This window comes from Phragmites australis, chromosome 13 (assembly GCF_958298935.1).
Source record: "Phragmites australis chromosome 13, lpPhrAust1.1, whole genome shotgun sequence".
NCBI lineage: Eukaryota > Viridiplantae > Streptophyta > Magnoliopsida > Poales > Poaceae > Phragmites > Phragmites australis.
In genome coordinates, this window is record NC_084933.1 from 19,959,508 (window position 1) to 19,985,659 (window position 26,152).

Genomic DNA, 26,152 nt, shown 5'->3' on the forward strand with positions numbered 1-26,152 from the left:
TCATCTTTATACAAACAATCAATCACCATCTTACATTCGTTCATACGATTTCAGATTCAATCAACCAAATAGAAAATCCAGCTCAGTCTGTCTAAACAGATACAACTAAACAAACACATTTCTTTTCAATAAACTAGCAAGATAGCTCACACTAATAGTGTGGCTAGCCTCGCCGTAATTTCAATCATTCTTTTGTCTATTCTAACCTCAATTTAAATTATTATTTATTTTATTTTATTTGAATTTTTCATTTAGATATTTTCTTCCTAAACTGTATGTAAATCAAACTATGTTTTGCATAATTTTATATTTCGAATTAGTTATTTATTAATTGTATTTGATATAGATTTTTTTTATTTAACCTAGACCGCTAGATGTTTATAACCATAAGTAATCTAGATCTTTTATTTTTTTATTAACATGATAATTTTATAATTTTAAGAATAAACATGATGACTCCTTTAAATACTGAAATAATAATATTCGCTATCTGTTGACTTGGTAGAGGCTACCTTATCTAATTATTATTCTGACTCTGTTTAACCAACTTCTCTTCATTTGCTTATACGGTCGATACGGATAAGACCCCGTCACACCTCAAAGCGGGCGCCAGTATCTCCGGGCCGTGCGTTGCACTCACGCGCCGCATCCCGGGCTCACCCGAACGAACGCCGCACGGGTTATTTCGGTCTTTTTTTTTTGACTCTTCACCACTGAATACAGCTGTAGTATCTAAACATGAACGCACGCACTCACCCTCTACACATATGCATCCATTTCACACACACCTAATGCACGTATATGCTAGCCCTACAACTACACACAGCTTGAAGATAGCGTCCGGGTTATTTCGGTCTTGGCACCCTTGGCGAGGATGGGTTCGGCGAGGTGGGCCGAACCGTCCGCAGTACGGTGCCGCGGCGAGCTGAACAACAGCCCAAGCGTGCTTAGCAAGTCAAAATGGGCTCGGCTGGTTGATACGCGGCGGGCAACCAGACCAACCGCTACGGCCCGAGGACGAGGAGAGGAGGCCAACGGTACTCCGTCAATACTACGGCGACACCACAGAGCGCGCCAGATTCGACATGCTTGCATGCGAAATTGTAGTAGTTTTGCATGAAGTGTAGCAAGTTTGGATACAGGATGCAGCGTACCTGAAGCTGATGGAGGCGGTGATGGTGTAGGCGATGCCGGAGCCGAACAGGGCCGTCTGCTGCAGCAGCATGCAGACCCACGCGTTGGTGCTACCTGTCGAGCATTTTGTTAATAGTATATGGCAGGCTATGGTGCTATGTTCAGGAGCGAAGCTGGAGCATACTTCAAGATTCCATATATGTCATAATAAAAATTTAATATAATATATAATAATAAAGAAATAACGATAGAAATGCTTATCAAAATGAATGGTCTTATAACATCTGTTAAAATAGTATAGTAAAGGTAAATAACACCAAAATCATAAACAAAATACAATCGGTATTTGCAAAATTCACCATTCAACCTCGATAACTACAAAATATATAAAAAACCAACTTAACATTTTTAATGAGAAACTGAATTAAAAATTGAAATAAAAGTAATACACTACTTTCTAGTATTTATGTTTTTTTAAAAGTTATTCATAAGTTTATTGTCATTACATGTTATTCAAAATTCCAATTCCATATTGTATCATGCTTGCATGTGAAATTGTAGTAGTTTTGCATGAAGCGTAGCAAGTTTGGATACAGGATGCAGCGTACCTGAAGCTGATGGAGGCGGTGATGGTGTAGGCGATGCCGGAGCCGAACAGGGCCGTCTGCTGCAGCAGCATGCAGACCCACGCGTTGGTGCTACCTGTCGATCATTTTGTTAATAGTATATGGCAGGCTATGGTGCTATGCTCAGGAGCGAAGCTGGAGCATACTTCAAGATTCCATATATGTCATAATAAAAATTTAATATAATATATAATAATAAAGAAATAACGATAGAAATGCTTATCAAAATAAATGATCTTATAACATAGGTTAAAATAGTATAGTAAAGATAAATAACACCAAAATCACGAACAAAATACAATCGGTATTAGCAAAATTCACCATTCAACCTCGATAACCTACAAAATATATAAAAAACCGACTTAACATTTTTAATGAGAAACTGAATTAAAAAGTTGAAATAAAAGTAATACATTTACTTTCTAGTATTTACGGTTTTTTTAAGTTATCCATAAGTTTATTGTCATTGCACGTTATTCAAATTCCAATTCCATATTGTATCATGCGTTAGATCAAGCATCTCAAAGATGCTGTTTGGAAGCGGACTAAGACGGGTATGCTAATCAATTACCACATCGCGTGACGAGTGAGCAAAATGCGTTGAAGATGCTGTTTGAAAGCCTTGAAGAGTCTTACAACTATGCTTTGAGGCTACTATAGAAGTTTGCCATGATGAATCTAGGGACTCAGTGGGCCATAGCGGATGAATCGAGCAGGCTAGAAGATGTGTCATACAACATAACTGACCGATACCTCATTAGGTTATTCTGGTCCTTTGGACAATGCATCGAAGCTTCAGACATTGCAGGCCAGTTGTATATGTGAATGCCACATTTCTGAGCGGCAAGTACCACGTTACCCTTATGACAGATATAACAACAGATGCAAATAATCAGATCATTCCTCTCGCATCTGTAATGGTTGAGAGTGAGAACAATGATAACTGGTTGTGGTTCTTCACTTTGGTGAGGACACGTGTCATGGGAAATAGAGAACGAGTTTGCATCATCTCAGACTGTAATAAGAGCATTCTTTATCCGTTGGACGTGCTATACGATAGCACAAACAAGTTCATTGTATGGCATGATGTGGAGAGAAGATGGTGCATGCGATACTTGGGAGTGAACCTATACACAAGGTATCGCAACAAGTCTCTTGTAAAGAGATTCAAAGGGTTATGTCTGCAGAACCAGTAGAAGAAATTTAACAAGATATGGAGAGAGTTAAATGAGACCATTCGCAAGATGATGGAAGATCAACAAGCACAGCAGGATCATCTGCGAACGCAAATGGTTGAGGGATAAACTATCATTAGCCGTTCACGTGCTACGTTTAGCCAGTGAATAACAGGGAAGCCGGTGGAGCGTTGGGCTATAATCTATGACACTTATGGTATCAGATTAGCACATAGAATTTAAATGATCATATTGTACCCTTTATTATACAAATAGACATTCTAAAATTATTGTATCCAACGTATCATAACAACGAACATAGCGGAGGTGTTCAACAATGTTCTAAAGGGAGTATAGGGTCTCCCGTTGTGTGCCATCATTGAGATCACATTTTATAGAACGGAAGACTACTTTCGAGACTGTGATAATATTGCTATGAATTGCACCACGCAGTTTGCACCTAAGATGGAGGAAATCATATCCACAAGGAGGAATACGACACACTTTCATCGGATGAGGATCTACGACTTGATCAACAATGAATTCGAGATCATGTGCCGTTGTAGGTATGCTTCAGGGTATAGCGTAGGGGACACTGTGCAACAATGTCAACTTGGGGCTCGTGAGGTGAAGTGGACAGACAATAAGCCAAAGCTGCATCATATCATGTGCTCGCATGACTTAGCCGCTTGCAAGGATTTGGACAGCAATGACGGATCACAATTCATAGCACTATACTTCACGATCGATGCATTCAGGAATACATGTCTTACAAAGATGCGGTCCTTCAACATCAGAAGCAACTACAAAGCGACAGAGGGGCCTAAATGGGTAACTTATCCCCGAGCATGACACACAAATCTAGGAAGGCCTAGAGCCACGAGGCTGCAAGGTGACATGGATAAAGTAGATACTATTGATGGCCTACGTAAGTGCAAACTTTGCAAACAACCTGGCCATGACAGGAGGACATGAGTGGTGAAGAGGTCCTTTTGGCGTCCGTTGGGAGTCAGAGATGGGCCGATGAGCTTGCTCTCGTGCTTGTGAAGCCGATCCAATTGGTGAGGGCGGGGTGGCTTTGATGCTATGGTTTGCCTGAGCTTGGCAAAATTGGCAAAGGCGACAGCGACACTAGGGCTTGGGGAAGCGGAAACTTGGTGGCTCAGTTCGAAGAAACAGAACGGGGGCGTGAACTTATATAGTGGGTAAACGTGTAGAGGATAGTCCGGATTCAATTGGGATTGTTGGGATTCGAATCAGAGAGGCGACGACGATCGAGATCGGCTCGGACTTAGATGACAACGCGAGGAGGGAGATGATGCGGCTCGTGGGGCGCCAACCGAGAGGGGTAGAGAGAAGATGGCCTGCTGGGCTGGCCCAGACGGGGTGGCGGGGGAAAGGGGAGGGAGGAACGGGCTTAGCCTGAGAAAGGATGAAAAAGAAAATGGGCTGAAAGAAAAGGGAAGGGGATTCGGCCTAGGATAGAAAATTTGGATTTTTCTTTTATGGATGCATTTTTTTAAACTTTTCCAAAATTTCAACAACACACGGTGGGGTTTTTAAAGATTAATTTCCACACAAAGAAACCCTAATGCTACTACGCTAGCATGAATGCAACATTAAAAATAAATAATGATCTAAACTAATTATTTAATTTAAATTTTAAATTTTCTCCTAGGGTTTAAGACGAAGAATAACACCTAAATCTAAGAAAATGATAATTTGTTACTTTTTCAAAAAGTTGAAAAATTAGGATGTCACAACAACCACCTATAGGAAAGTATGGCGTACATATGGAGGGGTTAAGTAAAAAAAACTCAATAGTAGTAAATATAATTAGCAAGGTAGCTCATGCGAATAGCGTGGCTAGTCTCGTTACAATATTTTATCACAATAACTTTTGATTAATTATATTTTACATGGACTCTTTGTTTAGGTATTTGATTTTTGTAATAATTTGATTTTTTTTCTAAGACTATATTTGATATGGATCCTTATTTTTTCTATTATAGTCCTAATTTTAATTATTATCTATTTTATATTATTTGGGCTCTTTGTTTATATGTTTTGCTTTCCAATCTCTATGAAAATCTAACTGTTAATCTTCCATATCTTTTAATTCTAAAATTACCTAATTACAAATCGTATTTAATATTGATTTTTTAGTTAAATCTAGACTATTAGATGTTCATAATAATAAGTGATATAAATCTTTTTTAAAATTAACATGGTAATTTTATAGCCTTAAGATCGTTTATTTTTTTCTCTTAAATATTAAGATAATAAATAAACTGTGTGAAGCAGGGGTCTAAGATATACATGTGTGTAAACTCTGTTGGCATGTGAACGCGTTTCAATGCGTGTATGGAAAATCCTAAGCGCTGTTGACCGAGTACCGGGTCGAGATCGATCGGTCGATCGCAGCCTGAACGTCGACGATGCCTGTTTGCTCACTGCGTATCTTGTGCGTACGATAAAACAGGACACCTAACTAGGCAGCGAGCTCTCCCAATACTGCCCGTTGCACCAGGAAAGGAAAGGAATATCTTTCTGATACCAGTACATCTACTACTGCTGCTTTTCAAACGCAGTAAAAATATCGTATGTTTATTACCCAGCTCATCTTTAATTTAATCTGCACTACAAATCGAACAGGCTACAGTATACCTACTAGTGCGTACGTGCCAGCAGCCTAGCACAGTAATAAAACGTACAGCACGTCGCTAGTTAACCCGCGTCGCCCGACTCGGGTTCTAGAAGGAGGGTTAAAGATAAATAATTACACCGTATATAAGAAAGCGAAGAAAGTGGAGTAAAAAAAGAAAATATCTCGAAGAGATCGCAGCAACCAGCGGTAAGTAGTAACAAAACAAGCTTAACAAGCACGCAGCGCGCGCGTGTGGTCTCACCCCTCCCACCAGTAGATCAATCGCGATTCGCTCACCCCTTTATTTCCTCACCCCACCACCGCATCTTGGATTAAAATTTCATCAAAATTTGGGCAAAATTTTGTGAATCTTGGAGAAAAACAAAATATTTAATTTTAGATTTTTCTCTGGCTGACATATCAGATTCACAACGCAGAGAGTGAAAAATAATCGAAATTTCAATGAAATTTCATAACTTTTAATTTTTTACCTGTGAAAAAGAATTTGTAAAACCAAATTGAAATCTCTGCCGCTTTCGCGCACACGCCTCTCTCTCTCTCTCTCTCTCTCTCTCTCTCTCTCTCTCTCTGAGATACTACTGCTAGGCTAGGCCCCACTGAGGTGTAGGTGCCGGTGCGTGCGTGAGAGTTACCAACTGAGCCTCAGGCCCTTGCCTCGCCTCCCTCTCCGCTCGCTTCTCTGTTGGGTCTCTTGTTGCTCGCGGATTCTGGCGGTTACAAGGAGGAGGAGCCAGCCAGCTCTGGCGCGCGGGTATCAATTCCAGCTCCCTGCCTGCTGGTGAGGTGAGATCGATCTCTCCCCGGCCTCTCCTCCCTCCCTTCCTCGATCTCCCGTCAATGCAAGCAGGCGCCTCCTGAAGATATATAGGCGAACGCCCGCTTGATCATGGCGTGCGCCTCGACCTCGTCGCCCCGCCGGTAGCTAGGTCTTGCGCGGAGGTACGGTGAGCGAGGTTTTGAAGCGGCGATCAATCTGCTAGATCGTACGTGTTTCGGTTTATTGGTGGTGCTCTTTCTTTCCGTTCGTGTGGATTCATTCGGTCGTCCTTACCGGCTTCCTTGGTGGTGGTTTCCGTGGAATACTGATCGTTAATCCAGCCGTGTTCTTCTCGGTTGTGCGCGGTTACGACGTGTGCATCTGGAAGGCAGCTTTAGCTGTTGCGATTTGGGCGAGATTGGTTTCGCTTTGCCTGCCTCCGGTCTTATTGTAGCCTTGTTTCTTTTTCCTCATCGGTGATGCTCTAGTACTACTGCTGCTGTGAGGTGATACCCTCCTCCGAGTTCATGGGGTTTCAGTGCAAGATTTTGATCCGTTTTTGGTCGTCGAGTTGAGCTACTTCGGTTCTTTTCAGCTCCATCTTTTCTCTTTTCCAGGTGGGGCTTGACACCCATCTGTTCATCTCTTCTTTTCATCCGACCTGATATCTTCTTCTTGAAATCGCAATGCGGGTTAATTTTTGCTGCCTGCTGGATTTGCTTCTTCGCCAGCATGATTTCATTCCTTATTTGCGGTGGATCCCCAGCTTGCTATTATCTCAGACTCGGTTACCTTGCCTTTTAATCTGGAAATATCTGCGGCTCGGTTCCATGTTTACATTGTTTAGGATCTCCTGCTAATGGGCGCCTCAAATCTTTCCTTTTTTATTGATCTCCTTCCAATTGCAATGCGTGCTTGAGATACAGATCCGAGCCTTGCCAGTTTTCTTCTGAGAATTAGAACAGATTTTCTCATCAAAGTTTTAGTAGTACTAGTAACTTCAGTAGGGTGCTGCCATGCAGGCCTTGGTTAGCTTCTGTGAAAAGAATCATTAGCTTTCTTTCCCAATGCTGGTAGTAGCTGGAGTGGCAGTGCACTTCAGGTAGTTCATTCTCATCTTATCCCTGGGCTTCTGGTACTCTTTTGACAGAAAAGAGGACAGAAAGGCTGCAAGATCTCTTGCCACTTCAGTACATGGAATTTCCTTTTTCTTTCACCGTTTGTACTGCATGTTCTCACTCTTGTGAACTCCAGTTCAAGTAGGTGAACCTTGCAGCAGCTAGCTAGCTAGAGCCTATAGCTACTTTTACTGATTCTCACACCAATGTGTCACCCCCCAAGGTTCCAGTGTGCATTGGAGATTTGGTTCTTTTTTGGGTGGTTTTAGAATTACTGTTGGAGATGTACTTTCTTGTTACACCTTGCTCATTATTTTATGTTTTTTCTCACACTGAAAATTGATTGTATCTTTCTGTTTAAAACAAACTCTTTGTTCATTGTACTATAGGTTAATTAGTTCTCATCTAATTGGTCACTTTCCTTTCTTCTTTTCCAGGTGAGGAAGGACTAGTTCTCAGATGGGAGACTCTTGAGATCCAGAGTTTGTTTCGGTTACTAGCTTGCGGCATAGAGGAAGTTGAAGGTTTAATCTGCTTGGCTCGCTGAAACGGATACAACCACCCAGCAGAAGACGGCAGAGGCCACAGCAACACCATAACTCCTCTCTGATCAGCTCAGCACCAGCCCTCACCACCACCTCATGGACTTGCGAACCTTATACTTCCAGGCGGCCGAGGCGGCGGCCGAGGCAGTTCATGCAGTAGATGATGAAGTGCCGGAGCCCAACTCGAATTCTGTGCTGATGAAGCTCGATGTCCAAGTCATGGCTGACGCGCCGGCGTCGTGCCAGGGCAGTGGCGTTGCTGCAATGGGGCTTGGCGATGCGGAGATTGGCAATGGCAAGGCCGCCGAGGGTGGCGGCGGTCGTGACCTTACGTGCCCCGAGTGCGGCAAGGCGTTCCTGTCGGACAAGGCCATGTACGGGCACCTGAGGTCCCACCCGGAGAAGGGCTACAAGGGGGCAACCCGCCCGACGACGGCCAGAGCCGCTTCTGCCGTTGCTGGAGACAAGAAGCTGAGGAAGGCGCCGCGGAAGGAGGCTGAGTTGTCGGCGATCAACTCGACGGCCGTAGAGAAGAAGCCATGGGAGGAGGCCGAGCTCTCGACCAAGTGGCCAGTGAAGGCGAAGCGCGGGCGCGCGCCGTCCACACCCAGTGCGGGGAGCTCGCCCGTGGCGGCGACGCTGTCGAGCAGCTGCAGCGAGGAGGAGAAGGCTGCGATGATCCTATTGGAGATGGCGTCTGGGCGCCCGACTTCAGAACACGAGCAGCCAATACAACCGATTGATGCCCCCGACGCCTTCTCTGGGCACCAGCCTATGCTACTAGATCATGTCGCCGCCGGTAACCAGATGGCGGAAGTCCAACAGCCTATACGACCAGATCATGTCGCCTTTGCTGTCACGGGCTACCAGATGCCGGAAGCCGAGCAGGTTGTTCGACCGGAGCTTGTCCCTGAGATCATCGAGGAGTCGCCGACGCCGAAGGCAGAGGAGGTCACGAAACTGGAGCTTGCCACAGAAGCTGTCCACGTCGTGGTCCCTGCGAACAAGCTCATCGTCCCCAGCACTGGCTATGGCGCGGGCACCATGAAGGTCGAGAAGCGACGACTCCTGGATCTCGAGCAGATGGCAGCATCGCCAGCACCAGCAGATGGCGCCGACGTCAAGCCGCCGGCGAGGCGCATACCGTCGCCAGCGTCGGACAAGAAACACGAGTGCCCGACTTGCCACAAGTCGTTCCCAACCTACCAAGCCCTAGGCGGACACATGGCCAGTCACGTCAAGGGCAGCAAGCACAGCGCGCGGCACGACGCGCTTGCCATGTCCCAGGCCGTGCACAACGTCTTGGCGCACCACACCCAGGGCGGCAACGTCGTCACCGGCGGCGTGGGCGCGGGCGCTGGAGCTGGCGCGGACCAGGAGCGCCAGGACGTCCAGCCGCCGCACGTGTGCGCGCAGTGCCACCTGACCTTCCCCACAGGGCAGGCGCTCGGCGGCCACAAGCGTAAGCACTGGCTCCCGGAGAAGCAGCGCACCCAAGCTGCACGCGCCGCGGCGGCGCCGCGGGACTTTGACCTCAATGAGCTGCCCAAGGAAAGGGGAGGGGAGAATCAGCCCTAGCTAGCTAAGCCTTGGAACATTTGGTCTCTGCTTTAAAATCCGTGCGGCTGAAGGAAGCATCAATTTTGAAGGGATATTACAGGAAGTATCACTGCAGTGTCCTAGTGTGTCGTCACTGTGTCATTTAGGGGTTTACAATGTTCAGTTGTCAGCTCTTGTGATATTTGCTTCGAAACACATGAGCTCACCAGCGGTATCTGGTTAAATGTAGAAGGTAAAATGTTCTGAATTCTCATGTACCGGCTAGTGAGAATGAAATATTTGGTTTTGTATTGGGATGCATATGTCCTTAAATATGGCGTGAGGAATTCTAAGATCAAGCTGTAATACTTGGTTTCGATGTTTTCTCAGAGGAGGGCTGTCTAAGACCACTTACAATTTCTTCTCGTGCATTAGTTGCGTTTTCTTCCAGAGTTTCTAGCCCCTGCAGTTAATGTTCATGCATTTTCTCCGTACTTAACTAGTGGTAACGGTTTTGATTCTTGGCTGCAGTGATCTGACAGCTAGAACAGCTGAGAACATGACTGTTGACCTGTTGGGAGTTGGGACTATTCAGTTCTTGGATCCCACTTACAAATAGCAACACTGTTGCTGCAACAGTATGATATATACCAAGCGGCGAACCGTTACTGGTATTATCTAGCTGCTCTGCTAGAAGCCCAAAACATGTTCATGCATGCAGGCAAACTTGTCTTTATTGGTATGGCAATCGGCGTCGGCGACTCTTTCTCTGCACCAACTGACACTGCATCAGCGAAATTCTGCCGTTGTCAATTGCTCGTTCCATGATGGGATCGATCATTGGCTACTAGACTGCTGCTACCAGTATAGCCTATGATTACCAACCAACCAATTCGACCCAGACTTCCACTGATAGCCAGGTGACCCAACCCATGGTGTGGTACACCACGTTGTCCACGTGCGGTGCCGCACATCTGCTCTGCCTATCCGCCTCCGCAGCGCGCGACGGCAGTTTGCCGATGCATGGGCGCAACGCGCACCACCACAACCCGTCCCCGGCGCAACGTTCCGGCGGGCGCGCGCGCGCGAATCACGCCGCGGCGCGCGCAACCACTCCACGGCAGATCACGTACGCGCGCGGGGGCGGGCGCCAGCAGGCGGCAGATCCGCCGCGAGGGTCTTGCGCCAATGCGCATCCACGGCGCGCGCGCGGTGTCTGCGCTGTGGGCCGCTGGTCTTCCGCCGCTCATCAAGTGGTGCGCGTTTCGTTTCGTTGTACGGGCCGTACGATCGACTGCGGCGTCGATAGTTTTTCGATTCCTAGTGTGCGTTCTGGCCGGACTGTTGTGTCTCTGCTCCCTAGGAAGATGGGCGTACCGGGACGGTTTCGTTGCTGGGGTGAGCCCTGGTGAGTTCTCTGCTGGTCTGGCCTCTGGATTGGTCAGCTGCTCAGCTCAAGCTGGCATGGCACGCGTGCATGTAACATGTTTCAGTGGAGGACAAAAGTGGGCTCATTTCGACCATGGGCCTATTCTTGTCCCTCCATTCCGCGGGACAGAAGATATACATGAATGGGCTTTGAGTGGTGGTGAATAGTGGCCATCACCTCATCTCTACCAGATTCAAGTCTGCTCGCTGAAGGAGCCATCGAAGTTTTTTTTTCTTTCCTTCTGTCTTTCTTTGAGAGGAACGAATCGTCAAACTAGTAAGCCGATTTACTTTTGCCCAAGAAGATAGAGGAGGTCGATTAACTGCGTGCGCAACGGATTCATTGGTGGATCACGACGGGTTGAATCCGAGAAGGCGAGCCGCTCCCCAACTCCAACAGCTCCAGCACGCAAGCCGCCTGCTTTCGCTTGCTGCGCTGACTACGATATCTGCTCGGTTATCATTGGTTACTAACTAATTTAGTTTGTATCGTATTTAGAAACCGAGTGGTTACTGTTCAAACTTAAATTCAAAATTTAAAAATAATTTTTTTAATAAAATTCAATTAGTTTCTACTAAATTATTGTAAGTTACCGTGATTACCAACCCCAGATGGTTTTCAAGGATCTATCCAATTTGTGGACCCTATCCAGCGAGGCCACAAGCGCTCGCTGATGCTCAAAGAGAAACAGAAGAATGACAGTTTACTGTTGTTTGGGACATGAACCGAGAATTCCCTGTACGAAACAAGTTGAGCACAAAAGGAGCTGATGCCAACGCTGTTCAGTAGCTGCAACCCGTCAGTCATTCGACCAGTCAATTGAAACCAATTTATGCACAGATCTATTTTACAGAATATGCGTAGTTTTTTATGTACATCACCGCGCGCACTAAACTGTATTGAAGCTATACCTCCTAAGATATTGCAAACCAGGTGAAGCGAATTTACAGACTGAAAGAACACTAACTAAATCACGTTGGTACAACGTCAGCGAAAGGGACTGAAACTTGTGTGAAGAACATCTTCAAGGAAAGGCACAGCATTATCAGCTGGACGAGACCAAAGAGGGATACTTCGAAGGTTCTGCTTTGCATCTTCAGGGTTTCGGTCGTCCCAAAGAGCTCCTTCTCACGGGCCTCCAGCTTGTCCACCTGTTCCTTCAGCATGATGATCTTGTTCTCCGTGTCTCGCAGCTTGAGCATCATTTTCGTGTTGTCCCCGGCAGACAACTTGTGCTCCTCCAAGGCGATCTGATCCTCTGCCCGGACTTGCCAATTCTGTCTTGCCTTCACCATCACCAGACACTGAATTTCGGCTTGTATTTTGTCCTGCAGTTGGCGTTCGACCTCCATCTCCAACTGATCAATGTTAGCGGCGTCGTCCTCCAGCATTGGTCTGTGTGCACTATCGATAACTATTTGAAGATTGGATATCCTTAAATCTTTTTCTCTGATGGTGTTTGATGCTTCTTTCAGTTTCTGTTCAAGATGCTCCATCTTCATTTCCAACACATCAACCTCCGTATACGGTAAAACGATCACATCTTGGTCTTTGTTACCACAACTGGACTCCTCTGCTTCAAACTCTTTGTTAAGTTCTGACAGTTTTTGTATCCCTAAACAAAATACAGGAACAAAAAAGCACTCAGTACAATTTACAGGTGCTTAACACAAACATAAACTAAAACTCAAAGACTGAACAATAAAAACATTGTGGCAATCAAGTGGTGCCTAAGAACAAATTAATTCACTAAGAACTGGGATAAAACAGTTTTGTTATAACCAAGAACCAATTTTCATCAGAACCAGACCTAGCCAAAAGAACACTTCCACAACTTCCACAACTTCCACTGTTATGATACTTAGATCATAACGGGGGTAAACATCCATTGGGAGGATAGTCGGGCAGCGCCAGCTGTTAGGGATGAGAGATTAAACTATAGATGAGAGAGATTTAGAATATTAAGAGAGACTAGAATAATTGTTTTGCTTGATTACAGCGATGCATGGATGCCCCTTTATATAGATAAGGGATATTACAATCTTCAATCAACTCCAAATCCTAACTTACCAAACTTATCTTCTATTAAATTGAAAACTAAATCAAACTTGGTTAAGGGGAGGGGATATGGTAAGAGGAGAGGTTAGGGTTCCCAGCCCTCGGCGGGCGGCAGCATGCAGGGTGGAAGCCCCGATTCGCAACACTCGGATCGTCTCCGGCAACGCGTGCGCCTTCGCCGGTAAGACCATCTGCGGTCCACCTCCATCGCCGTCTCTCCAACATCGTACAGCGGATGTGGCATATTAGGTTAGGCCTGCTCTTCCTGCTCTTCGAATTCCACATCCGTCACCTCCAAAAACACAGTGGAAACTCGAGGCAGAAAAGCATGCCTGCGAGAGAGAAATTCGGAATTCTCTGTTTGTACCTTCATCAAGGGAGGTGGAGGGAATTGAGCTGAAAAGGGCTGCGGATGAATTAGATCAAGCTATTGAACGTATCCCGAGCTCTGTTGGACGATTTGAGTTGAACTTTTCCAGGCGGAACGACCAGCCAACCTCGGGGACGAGTCCGGCGAGGTTGCCGACGAGGGAGAAGAGGGTGGACACCAGATCAAAAGTTAGTCATCCGGTTTTGGCCCAGGATCGAGAGTCGCAGTTGGGCCCGATATTGTCGGACCATTCTCACGTAGGTATATATGCCCACTCCAGTCGACCGGTGTCGGCGGAGTGAGTCTGGACTTCCAAAGCGAGCGCTTTGTTAGGGTTAGGTTTCCCCGCACGATCGAGCGAGATCCAGCGATTCGGAGCTGCTGCGCGCATGGTGAGGCGCATCGGCCCTCCTCCCCCTCTCTCTTTCTCGTTTGCTCAGGTGGTCCGGCGAGGAGATATGGCTAATCAGCCGAATCACAGCCAGGGTCGTGGGTGGGGGAAAAGAAGGCAAGAGGAAGAATCGTGGATGGACGATGACGACCTCCTCGAAGGCGATTCAAATCGCGAAAGGGATCTTCGTCAGAAGCTTCAGAGGAGATCTGGTCCTGTGGAGAGAAGGGGATTCTTGACATCTGCGCATGACCGAGGTGGTCGTGACCAAGGTGGTCGCTGGAACTTCATGCAGGAGGGTAGAAATCAGATCCCACAAGGTGGATGGGGAAAAAGAAATATTGCACAAGAGGCTCATGGGGGAGTCAGGACCCAGAGGATGGAGGATCTCCCGAGGCAAGAGGTCACAGATCTACGTTGAGATCCAACTCTAAGTAAGGCCTCTAAAACCAAACAATCTGATGCCATCACTTGTTTTCGTTGCCAGCAAGGTCACCACCAAATTGATTGTAATAATGATCTTGTTTGCTATAAATGTAAGAAACCTGGACATATGGCTGCGGAATGTAGATCTCTTGCTGATAAGGAAAAGAAGCTTAAGATGTATGGTTTTAGTATTCCAGAACAAGGTTTTTATTACTTAACATCCCTGAATCTAAAACCAAGTCGTTCTTAACCACGGGAATGATTTCCATCATTAAAGGTGAAGCTAATGAGAAGAAGTTAGAAGCTGAACTAAAAAACCTCATTAATTCTGATTGGAATTGGAATATTAGGAGGATGGATAGTAGGGAGTTTTTAGCGTTTTTTCCTACAATAGAGTCTCTGGAGACCTTTTCTAGGTTGACTATGGTTGAACTTGCTCTACACTCTCTGGTTGTTAAGATTTCCAAAAGAAATGTTGATCCTAGTGTGACTAATGTCCTTCAAACAGCTTGGATAAACATTTTTGGGATCCCTGATTATGCTAAAGAGGAGGATTTGGTCAAGGAGATCACCTCTTTAGTTGCTGAGCCAGTGGTTGTGGATGAACTAAGTCTCCTGAGGGATGGTCCTGTCAGGGTGAAAGTGAATTGTAGGAATCCTTTGAAGTTAAGGACTACTATTGAAATCTTTTTTAACAAAATAGGTAAAGATATTACATTTGTTGTGGAAACCTTTGGTGGAAAAAGGCAGGAGGATGGGCCCTCCAAACCTGACCCCAAAGACCCAGATGATGAGGATAATGATATGGATGAATCCTCATCCAATGAAGATAATAATCCCAAAAGAGGTCATAAAGGAGGTCTGATGTCATGGCAGGAAAGGGGATCCAAAAGTGAAAATTTATCCAATATCAGGAAATATCATGATTCACTAACTTCTGGTGATCAAGTTCTTGTTGAAGAGGTGACTCCAATTGCTGCTTTTGATCCCAGGGAGGGTAATGTTTTGGCTTTCACAGAGTTTGAAAGGCTCCTTGATAAAGGTGTCATTGAATTACCCATGATGGGTGCTATGAAAAGTGAAAGCTCAGGGGATAAGGGTGGTCAGTTGCATGAGGATGAGGGCTGTGATCTATCCAAATTAGCACAAGATAAAATAATGGTTGTGGCTGCTGATCCTGACCAAACAAGATGTGGCATTCCTAATGACAAAGAAGACTCAAAGACTGATAATGCTATCCAGGCTAGGATGTCTGGGGATCATATAGTTGTACATAGCCTGGAGGGTCCATATCTAATGGAAGCTACGAAATGGCATAATTTGAACCTCCAATCTGGGAAAACTGTTGATTTGGAAGAAGGGCAAATAGCTGTTAACTCAGGGAATGAAACACAAGGGCTTCAAATATGACCCTCCTAGATTCTAAACAAAGCCACTGCTGACAGTGATGATAGTTTGATGGGTCTGAAGGTTGATACACAGCCTGAGGATATTTTTTCTGGAGAAGAGGAAGGTAGGATTGAGACCCAAGACCAAGGATGGTCTATCCCCCCTGCTGCTAAAAAGACAAGGAAGGAATGTAAACAGAATATGTTGGCTACTAGGTTCAGTACTAGAGCCCCTAGGGATGGGGTCCCAATTCAAGAGAAGGCCATACTCAGAATGAAGATTAAAAATTTGAAAGACAAAGGTAAATCTTTTCTACCAATCCTTTTACTATTCTCAATAATGCTTCTGAAGAACATATTAGCTCTGTTATAAAGCAATTAGATATAGTTGTAGATGATATGAAAGATACTATATCTGCTTTTAGAGCAGAGGAATGTGCTAGAGCTGCTATTGCAGAAGCTAACTACAAAGCCTACCTTCAAACCTTAGCTGATAGGAATATTAGAGATGAAGAAAACTCTCTTGCTGATATGACCATAGAGGTCATTGATAATAGCAAGAGGAGTTTATTTGAAGGAGACAGCTCTGGTAATGCAGGTAATGTTCCAGGGAGAGCTAAAAGGAAGGGGTCTGTTAATAAAGAGGTTAAAAAATGAGATTTATATTTTGGAATGTTAGAGGCCTGGCTAGTAAGGCCAGAAAGGGTCAAGTTAAAGATATCATCAAAAAAGAGAATCTAAATGGAATTGGACAGCAAGAAACCATGAAAGCTGACTTTGATAGCAAGGAGCTGTCCTTGTTGGTTGGTGGTGTAAACTTCTTTTGGAGTTGGTTACCTTCTAGGGGCATGTCTAGGGGTATTCTTATGGGTTTAAAAGGGGGCATTCTGAAGGTTGAAGATTACTGGATTGGGGATTTCTGTATTCAAATTTCCTTGAGAAATAGGAGATCCAATGTAAGATGGAGTTTGGTGACTGTGTATGGTCCTGCAAGCCATGACCTGTCCTATGACTTTATAAAGGAGTTACAATGTATCTGTGACAAGGTGTCCATAGCTTTAGCTCTTGGTGGTGATTTTAATTTGATTAGAACTAAGGAGGATATTAGTATTGGACATGTCAATTCCAGACTGGTTGATATGTTCAACAGTTTTATAGACCAAAATCATCTTATTGAGTTGAGGAGAAAAGGAGGGAGATTTACTTGGACAAACAAACAGGAAAATTTGGTTATGGTCAACTTGGATAGGGTTCTGGTTTCCTGTGATTGAGAATCTCTTTTTCCTCTAAGCATTGTGTCTAGCTTGACTAGGGTTGGTTCTGCTCATACGCCCATAGTTAAACAAAGGCCTAGACAGAAATATTTCTTTTTTGAGAAACAGTGGGTGATGATTGAAGGCTTTAGAGATATGGTCTCTCTCAAGTGGAATGAATGGAAAGGAAGGATGCCTGATCAGATTTATTCCTTAGACAAGTGGCATGGGTGCCTGTCCAGGGCCAGACAGTTCAGTAAAGAATGGGAGCGGGCCCAGATTGGTGATAATAAAAGGAGGAGAAATGAAATCAGTGGTATTTTAAGTGATCTTGACCAAAGGGCAGAGCTTGCTGGTATTGGCTTTGAGGAATGTGAATTTAGATATAAGCTGGGAGAGGAGATGGAACATTTGTATCTAATGGATGAGATCTATTGGCAAATAAGAGGCGGTCAGGACTGGATCCTGCAGGGAGACAGTAATACAAGGTTCTTTCATAGTTGTGCAAATGGTAGGAGGAAATGTCAGATTTTCTCTCTGGAGACTGAGCATGGTCTGATTTCTGAACAAAATGATTTGGAGAATCATGTGGTGAACTTTTATAAGTCCTTATTTGGTTCTACTATAGATAACCACATTCATATCAAAGAAGATTTTTGGAATGTGGATCAACAAATACAAGATCAAGACAGGGAGTCTTTGATCAAAGAAATTACTGAAGAAGAGATGAAAAGTGTGGTGCTTAACATGAAGTTAGACACAGCACCTGGGCCGAATGGTTTTGGGGTGGCTTTTTTCAGGAACTTCTGGGATGTAATTAAAGGAGAGGTCATGGATATGGTGAAAGATTTCCAGAAGGAGAATCTGGATCTCAAGAGATTAAACTATGGAGTGATCACTCTGCTTCCTAAAATAGCTGGAGCTATCAACATCAAACAATTCAGGCCTATATGCTTGTTAAATGTAGACTATAAACTTTTCACCAAGATGATGACAAATAGAATCAGCTCTATGACTGAACAACTTATTAAACAGCAACAAACAACCTTTGTTAAAGGGAGAATTATCTTAGAAGGGGTCCTTATCCTACGAAAAGAAGACAGGGGTCATTCTTAAAATTGATTTTGAAAAGACCTATGATAAAGTGAAATAGAGCTTTTTACAGGAGGTGCTGGAAAGAAAAGGCTTTCCAGATTTATGGATTAAATGAGTCATGCAATCTGTCCAAGGAGGTCAGGTTTGCATAAATGTTAATGGGCAAAGGAGCTCATATTTTAGGACTTATCAAGGTTTAAGACAAGGGGACCCTTTATCCCCTTTTCTGTTCAATTTGGTGGCTGATATACTGGGTGAATTGATTGATAAGGCAATTGATAAAGAGCTTATTACTGGGGTGGTGAATCATTTATTACCTAAGGGGTGTCTCACATTCAGTATGCTGATGACACTATTGTGATAGTTGATGGTGGTGATCAGTCAATCCTCAATCTGAAAGTGATCCTTTATTGCTTTGAATGGTTGTTAGGTCTTAAGATCAACTTTCATAAAAGTGAAGTTTTTGTTTTTTGCTTTGATCAAGAGGGCAAAGAAAGGATTGCTAATATGATGAACTGTAAATTGGGTATCTTTCATGTCTGCTATCTGGGTATCCCCATCTCTGATCAGAATCTTGGAATGAGAGCTTTTGATCCTATAAGTGCAAAGTTGTCTAAAAGACTTGTCTCTTGAAGGGAAAGACCATGTCATCAGGAGGCAGATTGACCCTAACCACCTCTTGCTTAAGTAGCATTCCTATGTATAACATGTGATTCTATCACTTGCCTGCAGGGGTGCATGGCAAGATGGACTCTATTAGAGCTAACTTCTTCTGGCAGGGGGCAGATGACAAGTTCAAATACCATATGATGAAGTGGGAGGCTGTATGTAGACCTAAGGAGTTTGGTGGTCTGGGGATTGCAAATACCAGGATTCTGAATGAATGCCTATTGGTGAAATAGGTCTGGAAGATTATTAGGAATAGTACAGAGACATGGTGTCAAATTCTGAGAGCTAAATACATGCCTGATGGTCTGTTTTTTAATTCCAAGAAAAGAGGATCTTCCTAGTTTTGGTAGGGGCTACACAGAGTTAAGCATCTCTTTAAGTGGGGTGTTTACTACAAGGTCAACAGTGGAGACAAGGTCACTTTCTGGAAAGATGTTTGGTTTGGGGAGTCTCCAATTCATGTTCAGTTCCCTGACCTTTTCAGACTCTGTGATGACCCTGACATTCTAATTGCAGATTGTGTTAGATGTAATGGTTGGAACCTTAGATTTAGAAGGTCTTTAAACCTGAGTGAACAGGAAAACCTAAAGAACCTCTATGAAAATCTGAGTAAGGTGGTTCTGAATAGTGAGGAAGATGAGGTGCTATGGGCTTTAGATAAAACCAGAAATTTTTCCACTAGATCCCTATACAGGTTTATAACCTTTGGTGGAGTTATCAGCAAGGGTGCTGAAGTGATTTGGTCCAGCAAGTTGCCTATGAAAATCAAAATTTTTCTCTGGCAAGCATTAATCTGTTGAAGCTTTGAAGAAGAGGGGTTGGAAAGGAAATGTTTGCTGTTGTCTGTGTGGGAAGTTAGAATCTAATGATCATATTCTTTTTACCTGTCATTTAGCACGTTTTGTTTGGTGCTGTCTCAAGGAATGCTTTGATTTGAATTCTCAGCCCAACTCTATGGGGGAGTTTCTGTCTTCGTAGATTGGTTTGTTTCGTAAAGGATCGACAAAATTAGGTGTTTTCCTTTTTGCAAGTTTAGCTTGGGCGATTTGGAGGGCTCGTAATAGGATGACGATTGAAAAGAAATTTCCTTCGCTTCCCATTGATGTGTTTTTTTTCTGGGATTTCGTATTTGTAGAAATGTAAGATCCTGCTCACACTGGAGGATAGGAAAAACCTGGAGGCAACTCTATCCAACATCCTTCAGTGGATCTCGGTGTTCAAACGGAGTCAGATCTTGGCCTCTGATATTGTGGAGTTGTAATTCCTGGTCTTTGGTCTTGCTTAGGCTGTCAGTTCTTAGGTGGTTTGCTCATGGGTGAGCTACGATGTTTTGTGCGACTGTCTGGTGGCGCGGTTTCCCCCAGCCCTTATGTTTTTCTCCTTGTTTCGGTTTTGGTTTTTGTTGCCTTTGATGTAAGACTCCTCTTTGGCTTTCAATAGAAACCGAGCAAGTTCTCGTTTCAAAAAAAAAACTAAATCAAACTTATCTCCTAACCAAATCAAATCTAACTCCTACCAAACTTATCTTCTAATTACATAGCAAGCCTGGATCTCATGCCATAACAGCTACTAAACTTGCGCTACAAGACCCGCTACAGCTCTACCGATGCTGTTCATACACGTGAACAGTAATCGCTACGCATCACACCTGCCTTACTTAACTCTCGCCCATGACATTACATTGCTCCTTTTGAGCAACTTGTCCTCGAGTTGCAGGGTGGTGGCCATGGTGGTATCATTCGGCAGCCTTGTCGACTGCATGTAGCATCACACCCAGACGCCAACGAGCAGCTTCCAATGAGCCGCGCCACTCCTCTCTGCATGCGCACATGACGGCCGAACTTTGTCGCGTGATGACCCATCCGTGCCCGCAACCGATCGAAAGAGCAAATGCGCTGGGTGAGCCACATCACACTCCGATCCACACCGAATAGGATCCCGAAAGGCACCGCCTTGCCTCAAGAATTCGACTGTCGCTGTACCACACGTGTGTGAACGTCGCCACCGCTCCTGATCAATGCCGGCCTGCACGCATCTTTGCAAGATGCCACAATGGTAAGGTTCAGGAAGGAGCACACCACCCCAACTTGCCTGCAACCATTCCTGGATGTTGCCACCCAGTGCGACACCACGACCACCGTAAGTAGAGTAGAAGCATCCACTTCTCCATGCAACAGCGCCGTTGTCGCAGGATGTCGATCTTCAAAGCTACCATGCCAGCACCGCTTGAAAAGGCAACACTGTTCGCGCCAAACAAAGGTGCAGCAATAGCAATGATGTCGTCATGCCACGAGCGTCTCTGCCACCACCTTGGCTAGGGCGTCCACGGCCTATGAGGTAGAACTCTCGCCAAATTCGAAACTTAGCATCTCTGATACCAATTTGTTATGATCCTTAGATCATAACTGGGGTAAACATCCAGCGGGAGGATAACCAGGCGACGTCAATTGGGGATAAGAGGTTAGACCTTAGATGAGAGAGACTTAGAATATCAGGAGAGACTAGAATAACTTTTCTTGCTTGATTATAATGATGCACGGATACCCCTTTATATATAGGAGATATTACAATCCTAAATCAACTCCAAATCCTAACTTACCAAACTTATCTCCTACTGAATTGGAAACAAATCAAACTTATCTCCCAACCAAATTAAATCTAACTCATACCAAACTTATCACCTAATTAAATGATAAGCCTTGATCACCTGACATAACATATACTAAACCGCGCTACAGTACCCGCTACAGTTCCATCGATACTGTTCGCGCACGTGAACAGTATTCCCTGCGCATCACACATACCTTACTTAACTCTCGCCCATGACATTCCACACTATATTGTAAAGAAACAACCTTGTCTGTTATTGAAAGAAAAATTGTATAATGGAAGAAAGGGAGCCATAGGCCTCAACTTCTGTGTATTTTGACATGTTCAGGATCAATGCACCTTCGGGGGAGGGGTCCAAACTATCATCACATATAACTGGACAAAACTACCTAATTTATCCTTATATTAGAGGTATTAGCTGGTGCATGACGAAAGTGAGCATGCACATGCTATGAAAAACAACATATTTTTTATGGCATCCAAAAAGGACTTACTAATTAGTACACAAGCAAATTTAATGACAGTGCATTATCTAAGATGGATTGAAAGCACAAAGGGTAACAAGGCACCTACTGATTAGTAGTTTAGTACACAAGCAAATTAAAACGGAGTGCATGAGAAACCTGAACAAAGAGAAGATTGTTACCACTTTCAAGGACTTCTTGTGTCGTATGAAGTGAAGAAACTGATTCAGCAAGAGGATCACCATCTGTATCTTGGAGCACCCAACTCCACTCATTTTCATCATTTTGCTCTCCACTATGACCCAAACTAAAGTTCCTCCTTACTACCATCTCCTCATTAACCTCATTGAACCTTTTGTATGCTGACTGAACCTCCTCACTTTGCCGGTCCTCGCTTCGATCCCCATCATAGCTCATCGACATTGTTCTATGTCTGAGTTTGCTAAAAGCATCACCTGCATCATATGCTATCAAGTAAGATTTAACAAAGGAAGCATGTCTCTTGTCCCTAATAGATCTTCTTAGTTTCTTGCACCCTTTTCCTCCCACACCAAAATCCTTCACCCTAACCCTTTTCCTATTACAATCTGCATAGGTCTTCAGTCCTATTATGCCTAGTGGATATCCTGTCGCTAGCACCAAAAATCAATGTTCAGCTGCAGTGGGTTGTCACGTGATTGCCTACTCACTCTTCTCCATCTCCTCGACCTAGACCATTTTTTGGGGGATGTTTCAACAAAATACTTATCTTGCGGCCCTAGCCAGGGGAGAGCTAACTTGGGCACCACTGCCTTGTCATCGAAAGGCAACTCCGGAAACAATCGGATTCTATTCTCCTTGGCAACATCACGATCCAAGCTAGCAGTTTTGATACCCATAAAGTGCAATTCAGCCAACTTGTCCTCTCTATTTGCACTACCGAATCGAGCCACCTTGCCCCAATTCGTCTCAACGAGAGAAGAATCAAAAGGCACTTCCGGAGGCAACTCGGCTAAATTTTGGCCCCTAGTTGCAAACTCCGATTGAGCCATCCCGAATTCACCCATTTTACCTCAACCCTACACGGCAACAGAAACCCAACCCCGAAGGCAATTAGGCTGCTAGGGTTTGGCACTGCGTTTCTCCCAATTCAAACATCACATGGAATTTATAGGTTCCCATCCCAGCTGCACGCCTACACCCCAGTTCACCCACGAACTTCTCAAAGCACGCCGCAGGCGGTCGAATAAAATCCAAGAAATTGCCCTAGAAGTCGTCTCTATTGGTTTCAACGAGCCGGAATTTCTGCTGAAATATAGAAAGAACTGAACGAAGCGAGTAGGGGAGAAACAACGTCACCTGCCGCGACGAAGGTTCTCGGAATCGGGATGCGGTCAGGGTAGCGGATGAGTGGAAGCTACATCCAACGTGCCGCCCTGTGGGATATATATACCCCGGGGAATTTCCGTGAAGAGTTGGGCAAAGTTGCGCGCCGCCCACGGAAGAGGAAGAAGGAAGACAGAGGAAAGCACGAAACAGAGGAAGAGGTAAAGGGTATGCGCGACGCAAAGAACAACCGAGTTAGGGTTGTCAACGAGCCGAGCTCGGATTCCTAGGCTCGAGCTCGATACAAATTCGAGCCGAGCTCGGGCGATCTTGTTTCTACCTTCGAGCTTCAAGGCAGGCTCGAATGCGGCTCGGTGAAGCTGGAGCTCGTCTCGAGTAGGCTCGTCTCGCTTCCTTGCCGCCGTGGAAGAGGCGGGCTATTGTTCTCGCCTTCTTGGAGCTTGAGGGGACAACACAGGCTTCTGTGCTTAGTCAGCACCTCGGGCCTTGGCTAGCCGACGGCGGCGAGGACCACGAGTCACGAGACCGCTGGAGAGAAGCTGCCGGTGCGGGTGGAAGGGGAGGAGGTGGGCGGCTTGGTGAGTGGAGGCCGGCCGGCGAGCGGCGATGTCGTAAGAGGTGCGAGGCTGGGACTGGAAGCAGACGACGACAAGCAGAAGAACGAAACGAAGAGACGGCGGAAGTACGAGATTGGGGAATCCGTCTATTTTTTCGTGAAGAATCTCTTTCGAGACCTTGCGAAGCCTTACGCGGTCGCCCCGTCCCAGGAGCACCAGCCCAAAGCTCGGGATCGACTCGGCCCACACCGCCCCCACTTGCTGACCCCCACTCGCCGGCGAGCCCCTCCGGCGACTCCTCGCCTCATAGCAAAGAGTTCCAAGTACAGAAGAAAAGGTTCCAATCCATAAAAACAAATGTTCCAGCACAGAGAAAAACATATTGCAATATATAGGGAAAAAAGTTCCAATCATACAGGAGAAAAGTTCCGGTCCTCCGGTGCCTCTGATGTCGTCGCAGCATCCCTACAGGTAAGTAGGCACTCATGGTCGCACCGCAACGAGAGAGGATGCGAATTGTCGGCATGGACGGCGGCGCGTAGCGAGGACTGCGCCAGGGGCTCCCATGGCTACGCCGGCGTGCGTGCCGCTCCAGCGCGGTGGCACATGAAGCTGCGCGCGGACGCGGACGCTGCTACCCGACCGGAGAGGCAGAGGGTGACCATGGCGGTGGAATAATCTAGATTATCCCACGCCTCTGTCTGTGATTTTTTTCCTTTTCTAAGAGAGGCTTCATCTGCGATTTGGGAGCGATTACGCCAGGGGAGGCAGGCAGGCGCATCGTGAAGGCCGCGAGAAGGAAAAGGAAGGGACGAGTCAGTCCGAGAAAAAGCCCAATACGGCCCAAAGTAGAAAAGGAACGGGGTGGGTTTTATTTTATATTTTCTATCATTAATATTTAAATAAATAAACTTCTAATAACAATATTCGTACAAATAAACGTCTATCGCCTTCTAAAAAGGTTGCAGACCTTTCAGAGAGTGATAAAAATATTAGAGTGACAGTGCCACCCCTTACCACCCTCTCAGATGGCGGGTAGGGCACACTCCGAGCGCAGCGCTCCTTATCGTTCTCTGAGAGGACGGTAGGCCCCACCCTCGTACCCACCAGCTATATCGCCCCTTACCACTCACTGAGAGGGTGGATAGCCCCTTACCGTCCTCTTAAGGGGCAGTTAGCCCCCCGCACCTGCCCCCTCTCCCACTGCCCTCATGCTATAAAAAAGACTGAAAATTAGTCAAAATAGCTATTTAAATCTAGAAATAAAGAAAGAGATGGGGGAGGAGATGAGAGGGAGACAGCGCGACGTAGCCCTACAGTTTTTATCTGTGGATTTTGGATATAGGTTTAAGGTAAATTTTTTAGACTTATATTTTTATTAGTAGTTAAAGTATCACTAGATCTAGGGTTTAGCGACATAATACTAATTATATTATATGATACCTAGGATTTAAAAAGGTAATCAGAAAATAATATTTTTTTTATCTTTTGTTGTATATTGTAAAGATTAATTTCAATATGGTATGATAGTAATCGGATGTATAGTAGTATTTAGAGTACGGTAGTTTCGATTATTTAGATTTTATAGAATAATAATGTAGGTAATAATTATAGATAATTAGAAACTTTATTAAGTAGGTGGACAGTTAATTAATTTAAATCGGTTAGTTTGCTTAGGAGCAATATTGATTGTAGTGAACAAAACGTATTGTTATGTGATCATGGGTGCTGGTAATTTTGTTAGAGTTTTAACAATTAGAAGTAGGAAGTTTTTAGGGATGTCCAATTATATTTTCAGATATATTATGGTGAAGGTTAGATTGGTTATGCTTTTAGCATTGTAGATCTCTTTGAATTTCAACATGTCGTCAAGAGACTTAGTAGAGCCAATGAGAGGACCATAGTGGACGTGTGCGAGTAGTTGATGCGCTATTTTCAACAAGATCCCTAGCAACATGAGCTTAAGCTAAGAGCTGTACTAAGTCATGCTATTCAGAGGTACTTCAGGGAGCTCATCTCAGTTAATGCGATATCTACTTGGAGGCGGTATGTAGATATATCATACGAATGTGCTCTCACTCTTGTGCTGCTAGCTGAGGCGTACCGGAAGGATCTAACAGAGATAAATATTACGGAAGCAGTAGTAGGAACAAATCAGACAGCGGTGGATGAAGCAGACCCGACAATTGTAGGGGACGAGAAAACGTTGGGGATATGCAGGAGATGAAACCGAGGGATGTAGCCAATGAGGGAGAGCACATCCCTAGCATAATTGAAGAGATGGAGAGGGAGGATCAAAAGCTGGAGGAAGCCACTGCCGATGAGGATTCATTCGACGAGGAGGGAAATGCTTATGTTCCTACAGAGTGGAGAAATCAGATTTTTTTCAAAGCTAGTAGTGAGTAAAGTTCATCATACACCATATAAATATCATGAGAACGAGGTGTCTCATGGTGCTATATACCCTAGTAAGGAGGGTGTTATTGATGTAGTGAAATTCTGGTCGCTATCTCTTCGGAGGCAGTTCAAGGTTGTGAAGTCGAGCAAAAGTGAG

The 26,152-nt window shown here is 44.9% G+C and overlaps 2 protein-coding genes across 3 annotated transcripts; one reads left to right on the forward strand and one right to left on the reverse strand.

The window, feature by feature from the left end:
• The first annotated feature begins 8,119 nt into the window (after window positions 1–8,119).
• On the forward strand, window positions 8,120–9,807 carry LOC133889509 (uncharacterized). Its single transcript, XM_062330006.1, has one exon. It carries the CDS (start codon window positions 8,120–8,122, stop codon window positions 9,599–9,601), a length of 1,482 nt encoding a protein of 493 aa, XP_062185990.1. The 3' UTR covers window positions 9,602–9,807.
• Window positions 9,808–11,797: 1,990 nt separating this feature from the next.
• On the reverse strand, window positions 11,798–24,347 carry LOC133888672 (uncharacterized). Of its 2 annotated transcripts, none has more exons than XM_062328999.1 (3): window positions 24,015–24,347; window positions 21,898–22,170; window positions 11,798–12,606 (listed from the first exon to the last, which is right to left on the reverse strand). In XM_062328999.1, exons 2-3 carry the CDS (start codon window positions 22,136–22,138, stop codon window positions 11,963–11,965), a joined length of 885 nt encoding a protein of 294 aa, XP_062184983.1. In that variant the 5' UTR covers window positions 22,139–22,170; window positions 24,015–24,347; the 3' UTR covers window positions 11,798–11,962. The 2 variants fall into 2 exon arrangements, with proteins under 2 accessions (XP_062184983.1, XP_062184982.1); XM_062328998.1 differs by lacking the exon at window positions 24,015–24,347 and adding an exon at window positions 23,054–23,901.
• Between the last annotated feature and the right edge of the window lie 1,805 nt (window positions 24,348–26,152).

Excerpts from the sequence above, each read along its gene's own strand:
- LOC133888672 (XM_062328999.1), bottom strand. The coding sequence starts at position 22,138 with ATGTCGATGAGCTATGATGGGGATCGAAGCGAGGACCGGCAAAGTGAG. Across the intron at positions 12,607-21,897 it reads ACAAGAAGTCCTTGAAAGTG|GGATACAAAAACTGTCAGAA; the intron begins GTAACAATCTTC and ends TATTTTGTTTAG.
- LOC133889509 (XM_062330006.1), top strand. The coding sequence starts at position 8,120 with ATGGACTTGCGAACCTTATACTTCCAGGCGGCCGAGGCGGCGGCCGAG.